Here is a 19214-nt window from a genome sequence, read left to right as displayed (position 1 = left end):
AGGGATCCTCCCACGTCAGCCTCCTGAGTAGCTGGGACTACAGGTGCACATCACCACACCTAGCTAAAATTTTTGCTTGTTTTTTATAGAGACGGGGGTTTCCCTATGTTGCTCAGGCTGGTCTCCAACTCCCAGCCTCAAGTGATCCTCCCATCTCAGCTTTTAAATGTGCTGGGATGAGCCACTGTGCCTTGCCTCCACGACACTTCATTTATTTCATTTTCATCTGAGGTTTTGTGTAGGACATGACACTTTTCAAAATGCTTTCCTAGGCCAGGTATGGTGGCTCACACCTGTAATCCCAGCATGCTGGGAAGCTGAGGTGAGAGGACTGCTTGAAGCCAGGAGTTTGAGACGGGCTTGGGCAACATAGGGAGATCCTATTTGAAATTAAAAAACAAAACAGGCAGGGTGCGGTGGCTCACCCCTGTAATCCCAGCACTTTGGGAGGCCCAGGCAGGAGGATCACATGAGGTCAGGAGTTCAAGATCAGCTCGGGAGGCTGAGGCAGAATTGCTTGAACCTGGGAGGTGGAGGTTACAGTGAGCTGAGATCATGCCACTGCACTCCAGCCTGGGTGGCACAGCGAGACTGTCTCAAAAACAAACAAACAGTCATTATTTAATGTCCAGCTCCATGAGGGCAGGGGCTGTGTCTGTCTTGTTCACTGCTAATATCCCCCATGCCAAGCACAGTGCCTGATAGAGTAACTACTCAAAGAATATCTTTAGGCTGGGTGCGGTGGCTCACGCATGTAATCCCAGCACTTTGGGAGGCCAAGGCGGGCGGATCACGAGGTCAGGAGTTCAAGACCAGCCTGACCAATATGGTGAAACCCTGTCTCTACTAAAAATACAAAAATTATCTGGGTGTGGTGATGCACTTCTGTAGTCCCAGCTACTCAGGAGGCTGAGGCAAGAGAATCGCTTGAACCTGGGAGGCGGAGGTTGCAATGAGCCAAGATTGCGCCACTGCACTCCAGCCTGGACGACAGAGCAAGACTCCGTCTAAAAACAAAAACAAAAACAAAAAAAGAATGTCTTTAAACGGATTAATGAATGTGAATAAAAACCACTAACCCAGAATTTATTCTTGCATCTGTTTCTTGGGATTAGCCCAAATTCTAGCCATATCAATAAAAATGTACTAATCATTTGGCCTAACTGGCCTTTCCTGCCTCTTGTCTCCCATCTCCCTTGTGATCCATCCTATAGCCGCAACCACAGTAACACTAAAACAAACAAAAAAACCCAAGTCTGATTGTGTTCTCTTCCCAAACCTCTGCTATCTCCCCCGCTGCCTATAGAATACAGTCAGTGCTCCTCAGCTTGGATTCAAGGCTTTGGCCCCAATCTCCCTTTTTAAACCTCTCTAGACTTATTTATTAAGTGCTTATTATATGTCAAGCACTAGGCTAGTCACCGAGTTCATAAACCAGTTGGAAAGACAGGTACATCGAGTAATTTTAATAAGGTAATAAGGTAATAAGCACTATTACAGAGACTGTGAGAACACAGATAGTTTCAGGTCATGGGTGATAAAATACTATGTTTTTGCCCTCTGCAGGTTCACAAGTTCAGTCTACAATAGCAATGTCCAATACAGTGGTCAGCCACATTTCAAGTGCTCAACAGTCACATGAGGCTAGTGTCTGTCACACTGGATAGCTGAGCACAGATACTTTTATCATCCATGGAAGAGGGGGTTAACTAGAGCTGCTTCCAAGACAGCAAGGGGGCAGGGCGCAGTGGCTCACACCTGTGATCCCAGCACTTTGGGAGGCCTAGGCGGGCGGATGCTGAGGTGGGCAGATCACGAGTTCAGGCGATCGAGACCATCCTGGCTAATATGGTGAAACCCTGTCTCTACTAAAAATACAAAAAAAAAATTAGCTGGGCGTGGTGGCACGCGCCTGTAGTCTCAGCTACGCGGGAGGCTGAGGCAGGGGAATCGCTTGAACCCGGGAGGCGGAGGTTGCAGTGAGCTGAGATCGTGCCATTGCACTCCAGCCTGGACAACAGAGCGAGACTCTGTCTCAAAAATAAATAAATAAATAAATAAACAAACAAACAAAGACAGCAAGGAACATTTCCCATATATGAAGCCTGTGGTACTAGCTATCAATTCCCCAAATGCAACCCCTCTCTCCCACACCTTGGCTCGGGTATATTTTGTAGTACAGGCTCCCAAGAGAAAGAATGCATGAAAGTACTTTGTAAACTATTAAGTGATACAGAAATGTGATATAATAAACAGGCTCAGAGTTCTTACTTTCATCATAGCTTTGGCTACTTCGAGCAAATTATAGCTCTTTTCTCAAACTACTCCCACCCCTATAATTGATGCCAAAGTGTTCTGAAAAGAAACACGGGCAAAATGGTTATCCTAGGGCTAAAAATCCTGATTATACCTACCTTGAGGTTTTTAATCCAGGACCCTACTTCACTACCCGCCTTCTCTGTCACTGTCTCTACAAAGGAAGGAAACGAATTAAGACTTCCAAAAGAACAAAATATTTATTTTTTAAATTTAAGAATTATCAGAAACCTAAGTAATGGGAATTGGATCCTCATCGGGGTCTTCTGGCAAGTCGGAAGCACCACCCACTCCTGTAGCTCGATGCTTCTCTAGTTTAGCAATCAATTCTTTCGCTGGATTGAAGACGCCATTGGTCTGCTGGTCACAGACATAGCAGCGCGGGGTGGTGCGGAAATGCTGCAGTGCACAGCTCTCGCAGAAATAATGCCTGCACTTGGTGACAACTGGGTTTTGGAAGCTCTGGCGACAGATGAAACACTTGAATGGTATTTCCTCATCATCGCTTCCCACTTCATAGTTTTCATCCTCATAGACACCATAGCGACCCTCATCAAGCTCACGTTCGATCTGCCACCCATGCTTGTAATCTGAACGGTCATGGAGGAATTTGCAGCTGTCTCCGAAGCCGCAGAAGCCAGTCTCTTTGTAGTCCTTACAGATGTCGGGCTGGTAATCCCAGCGCACGGTGGCACGTAGATGCTCGGGCGCTCGGATGGGGCCCTTCCTCACCATCCCGGAAGAGGCATTGCCCATAGACGTATCCTTGGGCTTCATGTATTTCTGATAATTGTTGATTCCCCGATAGATCTTGTCATCCTCCTTGCCCCTCAGCTCCTCCTGGATCTTCTGGCTGCGCTCAAAGATGGCTTGTGCATCGCGCTCTTTCTCTGTGTCCAGCTCATAGACAGCTGTCGCCCCCATATCCTCTGGTCCCACGGGTTTCGCGGAGCGGGTGGATTTATAAACCACGCCGAGACTCTCGGGCTCATTTTCCTCCTCCTCCTCGCTGCTCAAGTCGCCGTAAGCTGCCTTCTGTTTACCACTGTCACGAGTCTTCTGTATCATTGGATTGTGGGTCGCCCGCTTCTTTTCCGGTCGAACCACAGTGCAGCCTTCGTCGCTACTGCTGCCGCTGTCTCCAGGCTCTGGGTCGCAGGCCGGGCGCTTTCTGCGTCCAGCAGCCCCTTTCCGCCCAGGCTTTTTGAAAAGGAAGGTGCACACCTGATCCGCCGTCTTCCCTGGAGAAAACTGCTCTGCCATTTTAGAGTCCCGAGCTCCGAAACGGTCGTGGCTGCCTGGGTTGCACTTGGCCTCTGCACTTCACTCCACGTCGCGCGCTCCGCCGGGAGTTGAAGCAAAAGACACCGACGGAAGAGAACTGCGAGAGCGCGAGCGCCAGCCTCTCTTGAGCCCTGGCAGATTCCGTCGCTTCCTCCGGAGCCGTACGTGGCACCGCCCCGCTCGCGGGCGGCCGCGGGGCTTACTGGGAAGGAAGCCGATCCCGGTCACCTTTCTAGGACCCAGAAGTAGGGTTTTGGCCTAGGTAACGGGGCAGCGATGTGGTTCGAGGTTCTCCCCGGACTCGCCGTCATGGGCGTGTGCTTGTTTGTTCCAGGACTGGCTACTGCGTACATCCAGAGGTTCAATAACGGGGGCAAGGTAAGGCGGCTTCCTGGGCCCGGGGGCCGACTCCACGGGCTGATTTCCGAAAAGGGTGGTGGGCAGAGAGGCAGTCAGCCTGCGGACCCTCTCTCCGAGGCCGGCCCTCTGCTTTCTTCCGGTTGCCTAGAAGCCGAGGCTTGCGAAACGAAGCGCGGTAGAAACCACATCCGGCTCTAGTGAAAAACAGCGTTTCTGGGTATATCAAAGTGGGCCTTAGGGCAGAGTAGCGACGCGGGGGCCGGAAAGGTAGATTAGAAGAGGTGGCTCAAGCATGAGAATCGCTCACTGCAACCTCCGCCTTCCGGGTTCAAGAGATTCTCCTGGCTGGGCGCGGTGGCTCACCCCTGTAATCCCAGCACTTTGGGAGACCGAGGCGGGCGGATCACCTGAGGTCGGGAGTTCGATACCAGCCTGACCAACATGGAGAAACCCCGTCTCTACTAAAAATACAAAATTAGCCGGGCGTGGTGGCGCATGCCTGTAATCCCAGCTACTCGGGAGGCTGAGGCAAGAGAATCGCTTGAACCCAGGAGGCGGAGGTTGCAGTGAGCCGAGATCGCGACACTGCACTCCAGCCTGGACAACAAGAGCGAAACTCCGTCTCAAAAAAAAAAAAGAGAGAGATTTTCCTGCCTCACCCTCCTGAGTAGCCGGGACCACGCCCGGCTATTTATTTATTTATTTTGGTAGAGACGGGGTTTCATCATGTTGGCGAGGCTGGTCTCGAACTTCTGACCTCAGGTGATCCACTCACCTTGACCTCCCAAAGTGCTGGGATTACAGGCGTGAGCCGCCGCTCCCGGCCACCCTTGACTTTTTTATTCCCCACTTTCTCTTGCATGCGTTTAGGAATTTACTGCAAGGTCTTGTTTTTTACATCAGGATTCATTTTCCCTCTTAGCCCTTCACATCATCTCTAGAGTACAGAGTATAAATTTATTTACTTTTTGAATTTGTGATTGTCCACGTGTGATCTACAGCTGTTGTTTCTTAGTGTCCCAAAAGGCAACAACTAGATATTTCTTCTTTTTGTTTTCTTTTTTTTAAAAAGGAAAAAAAATTCATGTTGGTTAAAATAGTGTAAGAAGTCACGGTCACCAACTTAATCCTAAAGTTTAGTGGTCTGATTTCATTTAGGAGATTCTGTTCTTGTACTACTAACTTGCATTTTTATTTGAATGATGATTCCATTTCTTTAGAATGTCCCTTCTAAAAATTGTAATATCCATCAATTGGGTCACTCACTTTTATAAACTGCAACAATAATTGTCTCTTATTTGAAGGAAAAAAGGATTGCTCATCTTGGGTATCACTGGAAACTGATAGAAAGAGATAGGCGGGTCTCTGGAATTAATCGTTACCATGTGTCAAAGGTAAGAAGCCACTCTGATGCCAGCCTTCTGCCAGGGTTGAGGTGGGTTCTGGTAATGCCTTGCCAAGGGTCATACAGTGCTCATATATAATTAGCATTTTCTTATCTACTAGTGACGTTGGCATCTTTTTACATATTTAATCTTTTATGTTTCTTATTTTTTTTAGTTTTTCTTACTGTCATATATTTCTTATTCTGTGGATTGTTGCCTATATCCTTTGCCTGTTTATTGTTTTGTCTTTTTTCTTTTCAATCTATAGTTCTTTATATATTCTAGACTTTAATTTTTTGTCTGTTTTATATATGACAAACGTTTTTCCCAGTCTGCTGTTTGTCTTTTTCACTTTATGATGTTTTTCATCAGGTAGTTTTAAATTTTGATATTCAATTTATCATGTTTTGTTGTTCTGGATTCTGAGTTTTTATGGCTCCCGTACAAAGGCCTTTTCTACCTAAGGTTATAAAAATACGTTAAAAAAAAAAATAGAGACAGTCTTGCTGTGTTGCCCTGGCTTGCCTCAAACTCATAGGCTCAAGTGATGTTGCCTCAGCCTTCAAAGGAGCTGGGACTACAAGTGTGCCATACCTGGCTCATAAAAATAGTTTTAAAAAATAATTTCTCCTAATATTGTTAGTTTCTTTTAAAAAAATTAGTTATTTGGTCCCATCTACAGGTCATTTTGGAGTATAATGTGAAGGGAGGATTAACTTTACTTTTTTTCAAGAGGTAGCTAATTATCGCAATTACCCATTTATAGAACAATTTAGTAGTCCTAGCTACTCAGAAGGCTGAGGCAGGAGGATAGCCTGAGCCCAGGGGTTCAAGGCTGTAGTGTGGTAGGATCGTACCACTGCACGCCAGCCTGGGTGAGAGAATGAGAGCCTGTCTCAAAAAAAAAAAAACCCCCACCAAACACCCAGTTCATTTTTATTTGTAATACCACTCTGGTATACTAAATTTCCATGTACACATAGGCCTGTTTCACAGATGTGCTTTTCTGTACTCTAGGTCTGCCTGTTCCTGCAACAATACCTCATTTAAAGAATTACTATAATTTTATATTTGATTCAGTTATGGCATTGCCATTTTTGTAGGTCAAAAGCGATCAAGCAGTAGCATTTTCATAAGGTTCAACCTAATCGTAATTTTTTTTTTTTTTTTTTTTTGGGACAAGGTTTCCACTTTGTCCCCCATTCGGGAGTGCAGTGGTGCAATCTTGGCTCACTGCAACCCCCACCGCCAGGTTCAAGCGATTCTTGTGCCTCAGCCTCCTGAGTAGCTGGGATTACAGGCATCCGCCACCATGCCCAGCTAATTTTTTTTTTTTTTTTTTTTACATTTTTTGGTAGAGATGGAGTTTCACCATGTTGGCCAGGCAGGTTTCCTAACTCCTGACCTCAAGTGATCCACCCACCTCAGCCTCCCAAAGTGTTAGGATTACAGGCGTGAGCCCCTATTCCTGGCCCTAATAGTACGTTTTTATATTTTGTAAGAGTAGTTCATTCTCATAATTCTTTTAAAATGTTTACTTTTTTTTTTTTTTTTTTCTGAGACGGAGTCTCGCTTTGTCGCCCAGGCTGGAGTGCAGTGGTGCGATCTCGGCTCACTGCAAGCTCTGCCTCCCGAGTTCACGCCATTCTCCTGCCTCAGCCTCCGAGTAGTTGGGACTACAGGCACGTACCACCACACCCGGCTAATTTTTTGTATTTTTGGTAGAGATGGAGTTTCACCGTGTTAGCAAGGATGGTCTCGATCTCCTGACCTCGTGATCCGCCCACCTCGGCCTCCCAAAGTGCTGGGATTATAGGCGTGAGCCACCGTGCCGAGCCAAAATGTTTACTTTTTAATATTTTCTCCTTGCTCATTTATTCCTCACAGCAAACCTAAGTAAATAGTATTTCCATTTTATAGACAAGGGTCAGAGTGATTAAATAATATTATAGGGACTCAACCTGGGTGATACGCCTCTCAGTGGAGGGGTAGTTGAGAATCTAATCTAATGCACATGATAATAGATATCTACTTATCTGGAGCCATATTTCTCAAAGTATGGTCTAAGAATAACCATCAGAATCACCTGGCATGTGAGACAGAATTAGGATTTCTAAGAGATGGCTCCAAGAAGATGCAATTTTAACTTCTCTTAAGGCAGTTCTTCCTTTAATAGTAAACCAAATACCTGGACTATGTTATTTAATACCTTTTAATACCTAGAAGAAGTGTCATCACTGGTTAGTCTTTTTTTTTTTTTTTTGAGACAAAGTCTTGCTCTGTTGCCCAGGCTGGAGTGCAGTGGCACGAGCTTGGCACACTGCAAGCTCCACCCCCCAGGTTCAAGCGATTCTCCTGCCTCAGCCTCCCGAGTAGCTGGGATTACAGGCACGCTGTAATTTTTGTACTTTTAGTAGAGACGGGGTTTCACCATCTTGGCCAAGCTGGTCTTGAACTCCTGACCTCGTGATCCACCTGCCTCGGCCTGCCAGAGTGCTGGGGTTACAAGCATGAGCCACTGTGCCCGGCTTCATCTTTTAATTTATAGCTTCTGAAGTATTTGGTTGTCAACTTAGTGAGATCCAGTAGGTATTTTGAATAGATAGTGTAGTGCTTGTCGGAAAAGGGTTCTGGAGTTGGGGTCCCTGGACTTGAATTCTGGCTCTGCTAATTCCTTATGGACTTAAGCAGGTGACTTTTAACCTCTCTGAGCCTCCATTTCCTCGTTTGTAAAAAAATGGAATGAGAATAATAGTGTCTACCTCATGTTGGCTGTTATTTTTTAAAACAGATTTTTACCTTGTCCTCTGACTCACTGAGGTGCTTTGTAAAAGGATCCAGGTGGAGGCTGGGCACAGTGACTCACGCCTATAATCCTAGCACTTTGGGAGGCCGAGGCAGGTGGATCACCTGAGGTCAGGAGTTCGAGATCAGCCTGGCCAACATGGCGAAACCCCTTCTCTACTAAAAATACAAAAATCAGCTGGGCATGGTGGCGCACGCCTTTAATCCCAGCTACTTGGGAGGCTGAGGAAGGAGAATCACTTGAACCCAGGAGGTGGAGGTTGCAGTGAGGCAAGATCGCGTCACTGCATTCCAGCCTGTGTGACGGGAGCGAGACTCAAAAAAAAAAAAAAAAAAAAAAAAAAAAAGAAGGATCCAGGTGGTAAGGAGTTGCTTGACTTTAGTTCTGATTGGGGGTGGGGGAAGGTTTGTTTCATATAAAGCAATATGCTGCTGTCAGAAAATGAAAACTAGAAATCATTACAGGTTATTCTTTAGTGATTATAAAATTTAATCCAATGTATTGTTGCAGTTAGAGAAATGTGGGATGTGGAAGCACTCTTTTTAATAACAGAATGCCATTTAGTGACACTGGAAATAAAAGTACATGGCATGTCTTTGATGGGAACAGACTTGTTACATTCTCCTTTTTAAACTGTTTTTCAGGGTTTGGAGAACATTGATTAAGGAAGCATTTTCCTGATTGATGAAAAAAATAACTCAGTTATGGCCATCTACCCCTGCTAGAAGGTTATACAGTGTATTATGTAACGTGCAATGTGTTATGTAGTGCTTAATAAAAATAAAATGAAAAAAATGCATTTCTTTTTTTTAAATATGTTACACAAAATCAAGCAATCTAACCAATGTAATCTTTATCACTGAAAAAAAACTGGAAGGCAATTGTGAGGCTTGTATAGACATAATGTACATCCATAATGTACATCAAGCATCTGTCTCTGTGCCTAGCACCTAATACTTCATAAATTGTAGTTGCTACTACTATAGTAGACACTAGTATATTTTATTTAACTTTATTTATTTTTTATTATTTATTTATTTATTTATTTATTTATTTATTTTGAGACGGAGTTTTGCTCTGTCGCCCAGGCTGGAGTGCAGTGGCCGGATCTCAGCTCACTGCAAGCTCCGCCTCCTGGGTTCACGCCATTCTCCTGCCTCAGCCTCCCGAGTAGCTGGGACTACAGGCACCCGCCACCTCGCCTGGCTAGTTTTTTGTATTTTTTAGTAGAGACGGGGTTTCACCGTGTTAGCCAGGATGGTCTTGATCTTGTGACCTCGTGATCTGCCCGTCTCGGCCTCCCAAAGTGCTGGGATTACAGGCTTGAGCCACCGCGCCCGGCCTATTTGTTTTTTAGACAGACTCGCTCTCTTGCCCAGGCTGCAGTGCAGTGGCTCAATCTTGGCTCATTGCAATCTCCACCTCCCAAGTTCAAGTGATTCTCCTGCCTCAGCCTCCTGAGTAGCTGGGATTACAGGCACCTGCCACTGCACCTTGGCTAATTTTTGTATTTTCAGTAAAGATGGGGTTTCACCATGTTGGTCAGGCTGGTCTTGAACTCCTGACCCTATGATCCACCTGCCTCGGTCTCTCAAAGTGCTGGGATTACAGGTATGAGCCACCGCACCTGGCCAGTTTTTATGTTTTTAGTAGAGATGGGGTTTCACCATGTTGGCCAGGCTGGTCTTGAATTCCTGACCTCAAGTGATCCACCCGCCTTGGCATCCCAAAGTGCTGGGATTACAGGCGTGAGCCATTGTGCCCGGCTGACACTAGTAAATTTTACAAACATAGTGTCTTCAGAGATGACTGGGGAATACAGAAAAAGTATTTTTTTTCTAGTTCCTTTTCTGAGTGGATCCTACAATGTTTAAAACTCCAGTTGGTTAGGTTTGAGCTGAGAGGGGTGTAAGAAAATAATTCCAGGTTGGGCGCGGTGGCGGTGTGAGACAGGAGAATGGTTTGAACCCGGGAGGCAGAGGTTACCTTGAGCTGAGATTGTGCCACTGCACCCCAGCCTGGGTGACAGAGTGAGACTCTGTCTCCAAAAAAAAAAAAAAAAAAAAAATTCCAGCTGGGACATGTTTAAAACAAATTGCACCTTCAACCTTCATGGATTATGTATAGTATCTAACAAATAGTATATGCTTAAGTTAATTTTCGTTTTAGTATACAGCAACAGCAATCATTTGGTTTATTAAAATGAGAGTGTACTGAGCACTTGAAATAGAGATGCATGTTCAACGTTAAAGGTAACCAAAGATGAAGATCTGAAAAGATAAAACTAAAGATGGTGATAACTCCGTGTGTATAAAGCAACACCACAGATGACACTTCTAGGTGAGAATACTAAGTTGCTTTTCATCGCTTATCCAGTTAAACATTTGACGCCTGCGCTGTGTGATTGCCATTGATCTCATTTTATAGGGCGGGGCTTATAGAAGGAAGTGGCGTTTAAACTTACAGTGGTGGCTAGATTGTGCCATCCCTTGATCGGCAATGACCTTTACTTTTTACTGTATAAGGAAAGCCTGGTCATGATTACAAATTTAATACAACCTGTATTATCATTTAGTGCTTCACAGGCCTTGGGTAATTGACTGTTAGAAGAACTATCCCTGGCCGGGCAGTGGCTCACACCTGTAATCCCAGCACTTTGGGAGGCCAAGGCGGGTGGATCACCTGACATCGGGAGTTCAAGACATGACTGATCAACATAGAGAAACCCCGTCCCTACTAAAAATACAAAATTAGCTGGGTGTGGTGGCGCATGCCTGTAATCCCAGCTACTCTGGAGGCTGAGGCAGGAGAACTGCTTGAACCTAGGAGGCAGAGGTTGCAGTGAGCCGAGATTGCGCCACTGCACTCCAGCCTGGGCGACGAGCGAAGCTCTGTCTCAAAAAAAAAAAAAAAAAAAAAAAGCTGTCCCTCGAAAGGACGAAATAGGACAGGTAGTACACATAGGGAGTTGTGGATACAGATGTGTTGAAAACATGACTGATCTATTACTACTTTTATTGATTTTTAGGTCTGTTATTTCTCCATTTTGCCTGTGGGCAGGGAGCATCCCCTAAATTTTTATGTCCTTAGATGACTGTCACAGCTGTACAGCTGTATAGTGAGGGGCTACAAAATAACAGGTAGAGTTGGTTAGGTTCACGGTTAGAGTCCAGATTCTTCACTGCCCTTTTTTGTAGCGTCTGCTGTGAAATTGAGCTTTATTTTTGTACTCTACTGCTAGGGGATGAGCCAGATTAAAGCACTTTGAAGATAGAAGATTTAATGGTGGTGTGTAGTCTAGATTTCTTTTTTTTTTTGCAAGTGCAATTAGAAGGGTTTTCTTACAGCAGCTCTAACTGATGTGGTACAGCTACTGATCTCAGATCCATCTGTCACCAGTTTTTAAGGCCTGTTAAAATGCTGCTTAGGAAACAATCCCATTTGCTCGGTTTTATTTACTATCATTAAGTTTTTTAAAAATAGATGTTATATTCAACTAGCTCAAAATCCAACAATATGAGGTATGCAGTGAAAATAATTGCTCTAATCCCCTGCCCAGCACCTGTCAATTGTCACACCACCCCAAAGGGTTTCTTTTTACTTTATTTTTTTTTTTGAGATGGTGTTTTCGCTCTTGTCACCCAGGCTGGAGTGCAGTGGCGTGATCTCAGCTTACTGGCAACCTCTGCCTCCTGGGTTCAAGCGATTCTCCTGCGTCAGCCTCCTGAGTAGCTGGGATTACAAGGTGCCTGCCACCACGCCCAGCTAGTTTTTGTATTTTTAATAGAACGGGGTTTCACCATGTTGGCCATGAACTCGAACTCCAGACCTCAGGTGATCCACCTGCCTTGGCCTCCCAAAGTGCTAGGATTACAGGTGTCAGCCACTGCGTCTGTCGTGGGTTTCTTTTTACTTTAAAAATAATCCTTTTTGACTAGGTGCGGTGGCTCAAAAAAAAAAAATCCTTTTTTATTAAACCCAAACCAAAAATGCTCAATAGTGTTTCTTTTTCTTTCTTTTTCTCTTTTTTTGAGACAGGGTCTCACTCTGTCACCCAGGCTGGAGTGCAGTGGCGAGATTTTAGGTCACTGCAACCACTGCTTCCTGGGCTCAAGTGATCCTCCCACTTCAGCCTCCTGAGTAGCTGGGACCACAAGCACTTACTCCACACCTGGCTAATTGTATTTTTCATAGAGACAGGGTTTTGCCATATTGCCCAGGCTGGTTTCGAACTCCTGGGCTCGAGAGATCCGCCAGCCTCGGCCAGGTATGAGCCACCACACCTGGCCAATAGGGTTTCTTTATGCACATACAAATACAAACGGGCTCTTCTGTCTTGTATGCAATGGTAGTGTCTGACACATACTATTCTCACTTCTTTGGAAGTTTGGAAGAATGGTTCTTGTTTGAAATTACATCTACCAGGTTGTTACTTGTAGGGTCAAATAAAGTAGTCAATAGGAAAAGACTGAAAAACGATAGAGGAAGCCATACATATTCAGAAGGAAGGGGAAGAGAATGGTGCTGCCTTTTGTTTGGGAACCAAATGATCATTTAGCCAGTGGCAGAGCTGGGACTGGAATCCTGATGTTTTGACTCCCAACCTAGTGTATTGTTCTTTGTGGCTTACTTCACTAAACACTGATTCAGTAAATGCTACATGCCAGGTGCTGTACCTCAGATTTGAATATGACACCACAGGCCGGGTGCGGTGGTTCACGCTTGTAATCCCAACACTTTGGGAGGCTGAGGTGGGCAGATCACTTGAGGCCAGGAGTTCGAGACCAGCCTGGCCAACATAGTGAAACTCCATCTCTACCAAATCATAAAATGACTTAAAATAAATGAATGTGACACAGAACTGCTCTGCAGGAACTTAGTCAGTGGGAGTGACAGACAATTATGTGAAGGATAAGTGCTGTGACAGAAGTTTGCAGAAGGTGCTGTGGGAGTGCAGAGGTGGGGCAACCCAGCCTTGGGTTGAGGGGAAAGGAAAGAGCTTAGGGATACGTTTCCAGAGGATGTCTACACTAAGCTGTCTGGAAGGCTGGATAGGATTTATGAGACAGGACTGAGGGGAGCACATTCCAAGCAGAGAGAACAGCATGAGGGTGGGGACACAAATAGCATGGCTATGTGGGAAACTCTACAAGCAGTTCTGCAGAGCAAAGAGTGCGAGGCAGAAGAGAGGGACTAGAGAGGTTGGCAGGGCCCAGAACCTGAATGTCTACCACTGGGTGTTGGAATTCCTCCTGAGGGTGACTGGGGAGTCTAGCAGGAAGCAGGAGAGTGATGCGACTTGTGCACATCTTCCTGGCTGCTCTGCACAGGGTGGGTTTAAAGCAGTGGTTCTCAGCTGGGTGAGTTTGCCTCCCAGGGCATATTGCAACGTTTGCAGACATTATTCCTTGAGGCAACAGGAGGTATGGTTGGGGAGGTGTTGCTGCCATCTAGTGGGTAGAAGCCAGAGATGCTTCTAAACATCCTAAGTTGTACAGGACAGTCCCACATGACAGTTTCCGGTAGCCTTAAGTGTCAATAGTGCCAAGATTGAGAAACTCTGAAAACAGTAGCAGGGTCTCCATTAAGGAACACAGTAGGAAGTATTTTTTAAAAAATTCTGTCTTGGCACAGTGGCTCACACTTGTAATCCCAGCACTTTGGGTGGTTGAGACAGGAGAACTGCTTGAGCCCAGGAGTTCAAGACCAGCCTGGGCAACAGCAAAACTCCTTATCTGTTTTGAAAAAAGTATTAAAGAGTCCATGCGCAGTGGTTCACACCTGTAATCCCAGCACTTTGGGAGGCCAAAGTGGGTGGACCACTTGAGGCCAGGAGTTTGAGACCAGCCTGGCCAACATGGTGAAACCTCATCTCTACTAAAAATACAAAAATTAGGCCAGGCGTGGTGGCTCACACCTGTAATCCCGGCACTTTGAGAGGTCGAGGCAGGCGGATCACCTGAGGTCACGAGTTCAAGACCAACCTGGACCTGGCCAACATGGTGAAACCCCATCTGTACCAAAAATTACAAAAATTTGTCAGGCGTGGTTGTGTGCACCTGTAATCCCAGCTACTTGGGAGGCTGAGGCAGGAGAATCACTTGAAGCCGGGAGGTGAAGGTTGCAGTGAGCCGAGATCAAGCCACTGCACTCCATCCTGGGTGACGGAGACAAATAAATAAAATCAAAAATTGTTGGGCCTTGTGGCGGGCACCTGTAATCCCAGCTACTAGAGAGGTTGCAGCACAAGAACTACTTGAACCCAGGAGGCAGAGGTTGCAGTGAACTGAGATGGCGCCACTGCACTCCAGCCTGGGTGACAGAGTGAGACTCCCACTCAAAAAAAAAAAAAAAAAAAAAAAAAACCATTACAGAGAGAAAAAAGTTTTAAAAATTCCTAATTATTCGGAAACGTATGGGAGCAATTTCCCTTCTCCCTCCCTCTCCTGGTTCTTTTTTTGATCCAGATCTCTGCTGGCTCATCTGTAAACTTGAACCATATCCTTCCCCTGGAAGCCTTTGTTTTTCCAAGGAAGTATCCTAATGTACTTTTTCTTTCTTTTCTTTTCTTTTTTTTTTTTGAGATGGAGTTTTGCTCTTGTTGCTCAGGCTGGAGTGCAATGGTGCAGTCTCGGCTCACTGCAACCTCTACCCCCAGGGTTCAAGCAGTTCTCCTGCCTCAGCCTCCCAAATAGTTGGGATTACAGTCATGTGCCACCACACCCAGCTAATTTTTTGTATTTTTAGTAGATACAAATCTACTTGGCCAGGCTGGTCTCAAACTCCTGACTTCAGGTGATCCACCTGCCTAGGCCTCTCAAAGTGCTGGGATTACAGGCGTAAACCACCATGCCTGGCCTCCCAATGTACTGTCAGTGATGTGCCTCAGCTTGAGAAGGCACAGAACAACATGTTTCTTTTCCAAATGGATGATATAAGATGTGGCGACACAGAATGTTGGGAGTAACTTCACGTCAGGAAGCTGCACCACCTATGGGTTGTGTGGCCTTTGGTCGGTCACATCACCGATCTTAGCTTCAGTTCTCCCATCTCTCGAGTGAGGACAGTATGTGCTCTGCATACATCCCTGGGTAGCTGAGAAGATCTCACAAAATCATGTATGTGAAGTAGTTTGTAAGTGTACAGCCTTGTGCATGTGGAATGGACCATTGCTGCATTTTGAGTACCCCTTTAACAGCTCTCCAGCCGACCCCCAAATCTCTCAGGCACTTACACAAAAGTGATGTTGGGAGGACCCTCAGGCCAGGTCTTTGGTCCCCTGTTAGAGTGGTCACAGCTAGGGAATCTCAGAGCACTGCAAGGACAACAGACAGTAGGAACTTTGATGAAGACACTAATTGTTTGGAAGGTGTTTTCTGAAAGCAGAGCTAAAAACACAGTTTCATGCCACTGTGAGAGCTGAGTGCCTAGTTACCCCTCTAAACTCTTGCTACTTGCTCTGCTCTAAGGGAAGGTGCTGAATGGACTTAGGACTGAAGCTGACCATTCTCACCAAGAAGCTTCTGGTTGAGGGTAAGGGATGGAAGATGAGAGTTAAACTATCAGTTGGTTTTCAAGATTCCATATCACTCTGATACTTTTGTGAACTGAGAAATTATTTTCCTGTACTTCTGTGGGAAACAAGGCTCATGGTACAATTTTAGGGTTTTTTTTTTTTTTTTTTTTTCTATACCAAGTGTATAGATGTGGATTTTAGATATCGAAAGAGACTGTCATTCAGCTTATTGGTTTGGGTCTTTGTGTGTGCTTGTGTAATGCTCCCTCTGTCACCTCATCCATATCCTCCAGACCAAATATTTTATCTCTGAGGTTTGAATACTCTAGAATATTCCTTTTTTTTTTTTTTTTTTTTTTTTGAGATGGAATCTCACTGTGTCACCCAGGCTGGAGTGCAATGGCATGAGTGGTGGAGTGCTTGGCTCACTGCAACCTCCGCCTCCTGGGTTCAAGTGATTCTCCTGCCTCAGCCTCCAAGTAGCTGGGATTACAGGCACCCCCCACCACGCCTGGCTAATTTTGTATTTTTAGTAGAGACGGGGTTTCACCATGTTGGCCAAGCTGGTCTTGAACTCCTGACCTCAAGTGATCAACCCGTCTCGGCCTCCTAAAGTGCTAGGGTTACAAATGTGAGCCACCACATATGGCCAATTGTCATATTTTGATGCAGTTTTGATAAAAGGCAGGGAAAAAATTCCTATAAAGAATAAATCCTATGTTATGTTTACATAATCTTTAATTGTTAAGTTTTCTGGCATATTTCTGTACCCTATATGTCTTATGCTGTTGTCTGTAATACTCCTTCGTCCAACCCCAAATACTCTTCTGCAACAAAAATCCAAATAATTGCTTTTAGGATTTCCACAAATCTTGATTCACCGTTAGACACATAATTGTTCTTTACAGGGCACCACTGAGAAAATGGCCCAGCAGATATTACTTGTATAAACTCAAGTAACTCTTGCTTTATTAGTTTGAACACATTTGGTATCATCTGTTGTTCTGGTTCTTGGTAGGTGCCTTCCTCAGTTCCAGCAAACATGGAGAGACCAATTATTATATTTGGGCTGGAGAGTGGTCAGGCAATAAAATTTATAAACAACCATGCAATTTTAATTATGACCCCAAATAACTATAATCCCAAAGGCAACAGAAAGAAGGTAGGGAGAACACTGGGAACACTGAGCATTACTGCCCCAAGAAAACAAAGATATTTTCCATGTGATGAAGAGTTTCTTTGGTGGCCGGGCGCGGCAGCTCACGCCTGTAATCCCAGCACTTTGAGAGGCCAAGGCAGGCGGATCACCTGAGGTCAGGAGTTCGAGACCAGCCTGACCAACATGGAGAAACCCTGTCTCTACTAAAAATACAAAATTAGCCCAGGCATGGTGGTGCATGCCTGTAATCCCAGCTACTCGGTAGGCTGAGGCAGGAGAATCGCTTGAACTTGGGAGGCGGAGGTTGTGGTGAGCTGAGATCATGCCATTGCACTCCAGCCTGGGCAGCAAGAGTGAGACTCTATCTCAAAAAACAAAACAAACAAACAAAACAAAACAAAAAAACCCAACCAAACAAAAAAACAGAGTTTCTCTGGTATACTGTGCCTATCTGCTCTGTACCACCTGCCATGTTGCTGGGGAGTGTTTCATTCAGCAGATAGATTTTCCCTCTAAGCCTAATAAATTTCGTTTCTAGAGGCCAGAAGTCACCCCGGCTACCAGAAGCTTCCTCTTCTCTCTTACATCTAAGAACTTAGTATTTGGGGGGGGGGGGGGGGTTGGTCTGGTCTCTAGGGAAACCCTGGAGTTTTCATACAGTGCCTACAAGAGCAGCCCACTCTAGTTATGACCATGGATCTCAACCTCAAGACATCACTATCAAAAATCCAGCCATCGGATTATAAATCATGCTACTATAAAGACACATGCACACGAATGTTTATTGCGGCACTATTCACAATAGCAAAGACTTGGAACCAACCCAAATGTCCATCAATGATAGACTGGATTAAGAAAATGTGGCACATATACACCATGGAATACTATGCAGCCATAAAAGAGGATGACTTCATGTCCTTTGTAGGGACATGGATGAAGCTGGAAACCATCATTCTGAGCAAACTATCGCAAGGACAGAAAACCGAACACCGCATATTCTCACTCATAGGTGGGAATTGAACAATGAGATCACTTGGACACAGGGTGGGGAACATCGCACACCGGGGCCTGTCATGGGGTGGGGGGAGAGGGGGAGGAATAGCATTAGGAGATATACCTAATGTAAATGACGAGTTAATGGGTGCAGCACACCAACATGGCACATGTACACATATGTAACAAACCTGCTCGTTGTGCACATGTACCCTAGAACTTAAAGTATAATAAAAAAATGTTTTTTAATCCAGCCATCAGGAACAGTTTTGCCATAGTACTTTTGTTCTGAGGGAGGCACTATTCAATGAGGTACTCATGCTCAAGGATGGCCAGGATATTCTGAGAGGTTTTTGTGACATCATGACTCTCAAGGACCCACCCACCTGGGCCTGACTACCACAGTACTCAGGTCTTGGCCTTTACTGTTAGAGGATGGGCCTCTGCTTGGGAAAGGCCCTGGTTTCCTACCACCTCCTCCCTCTTTCTTCACTCCCACTAGGGCAGTCCGGTGGCCTTTGAGACGTGAAGCAAAGTCACTTGCTTAGAACTGAGGCAGGAGAATAGGGTCTGGAGGCAGGGAACCTAAGGCCATTTCACGCTGACTTCCTAGAACTAAATTGAAAGGAAAGCCCTAACTTTCCACGCCTAAGTAACAAAAGAACCAGAGGTTGCTCCCCTTGCAAACCCCCACCTTTCTGTGTGGCAGATGGGAAATTGAAAGTACCTCTGATTGGTTGAAAAAAGCAGATGAGAAATTGAAAGTACCTCTGATTGGTTGCTTTTTGCAACCAATCAGACGTTTGCATAGGAGTGTAACTTTGTAACTTCACTTCAACCTCTGATTGGTTGCTATCCTAACCAATCAGACAGATTGGGGACCAAGTCTTCGTTTGTATAGAAGGGCAACTTTGTAACTTCACTCTAGCCTCTGACTGGCTGCTTTCCACAACCAATAAGATGTTTGCATAGGAGTGTGACCTTTGTAACTTCACTTCAGCCTCTGATTGTGGGCTGCAACTTCATGAACGTAGGGGTGAACACCAAGTGACCAATGGTAAACCTCTAGCGGGTATTTGGACCCCAGAAGATTGTGTATCAGGGCCCTTCAGCCACTGCTCCCCCCGTTCTCCCACTGTGGAGTATACTTTCACTTTCAATAAATCTCTGCTTTCCTTGCTTCTTTCTTTCCTGGCTTTGCTGTGCGTTTTGTCCAATTCTTTGTTCAAAATGCCAAGAACCTGGACAATTTGCAGTAAAGACCCTCTACTGGTAACAGAACCTGCCCAAATCCAACATGCCTCATGTTTTGGGTAAGAAAGCATTTCATTGTCCCCTGCTTTGACTTACTTGCTATTTTTTCATGTGAACACACTTTGTCTTCCCAACTACATT

The 19214-nt window shown here is 45.3% G+C and overlaps 2 protein-coding genes across 2 annotated transcripts; one reads left to right on the top strand and one right to left on the bottom strand.

The window, feature by feature from the left end:
* Nucleotides 1-2497: 2497 nt before the first annotated feature.
* Nucleotides 2498-3826, bottom strand: RNF113A (ring finger protein 113A). The gene has a single exon (XM_023200362.3). The coding sequence runs from the start codon at nucleotides 3577-3579 to the stop codon at nucleotides 2548-2550; it is 1032 nt and encodes a 343-aa protein (XP_023056130.1). The 5' UTR covers nucleotides 3580-3826; the 3' UTR covers nucleotides 2498-2547.
* Nucleotides 3827-8946, top strand: NDUFA1 (NADH:ubiquinone oxidoreductase subunit A1). Its single transcript, XM_026451842.1, has 3 exons — nucleotides 3827-3978; nucleotides 5265-5354; nucleotides 8796-8946. Exons 1-3 carry the CDS (start codon nucleotides 3877-3879, stop codon nucleotides 8814-8816), a joined length of 213 nt encoding a protein of 70 aa, XP_026307627.1. The 5' UTR covers nucleotides 3827-3876; the 3' UTR covers nucleotides 8817-8946.
* The last annotated feature ends 10268 nt before the right edge of the window (nucleotides 8947-19214 follow it).

Source organism: Piliocolobus tephrosceles, chromosome 12 (genome assembly GCF_002776525.5).
Source record: "Piliocolobus tephrosceles isolate RC106 chromosome 12, ASM277652v3, whole genome shotgun sequence".
NCBI lineage: Eukaryota > Metazoa > Chordata > Mammalia > Primates > Cercopithecidae > Piliocolobus > Piliocolobus tephrosceles.
This window is presented reverse-complemented; position numbering and strand designations above follow the sequence as displayed.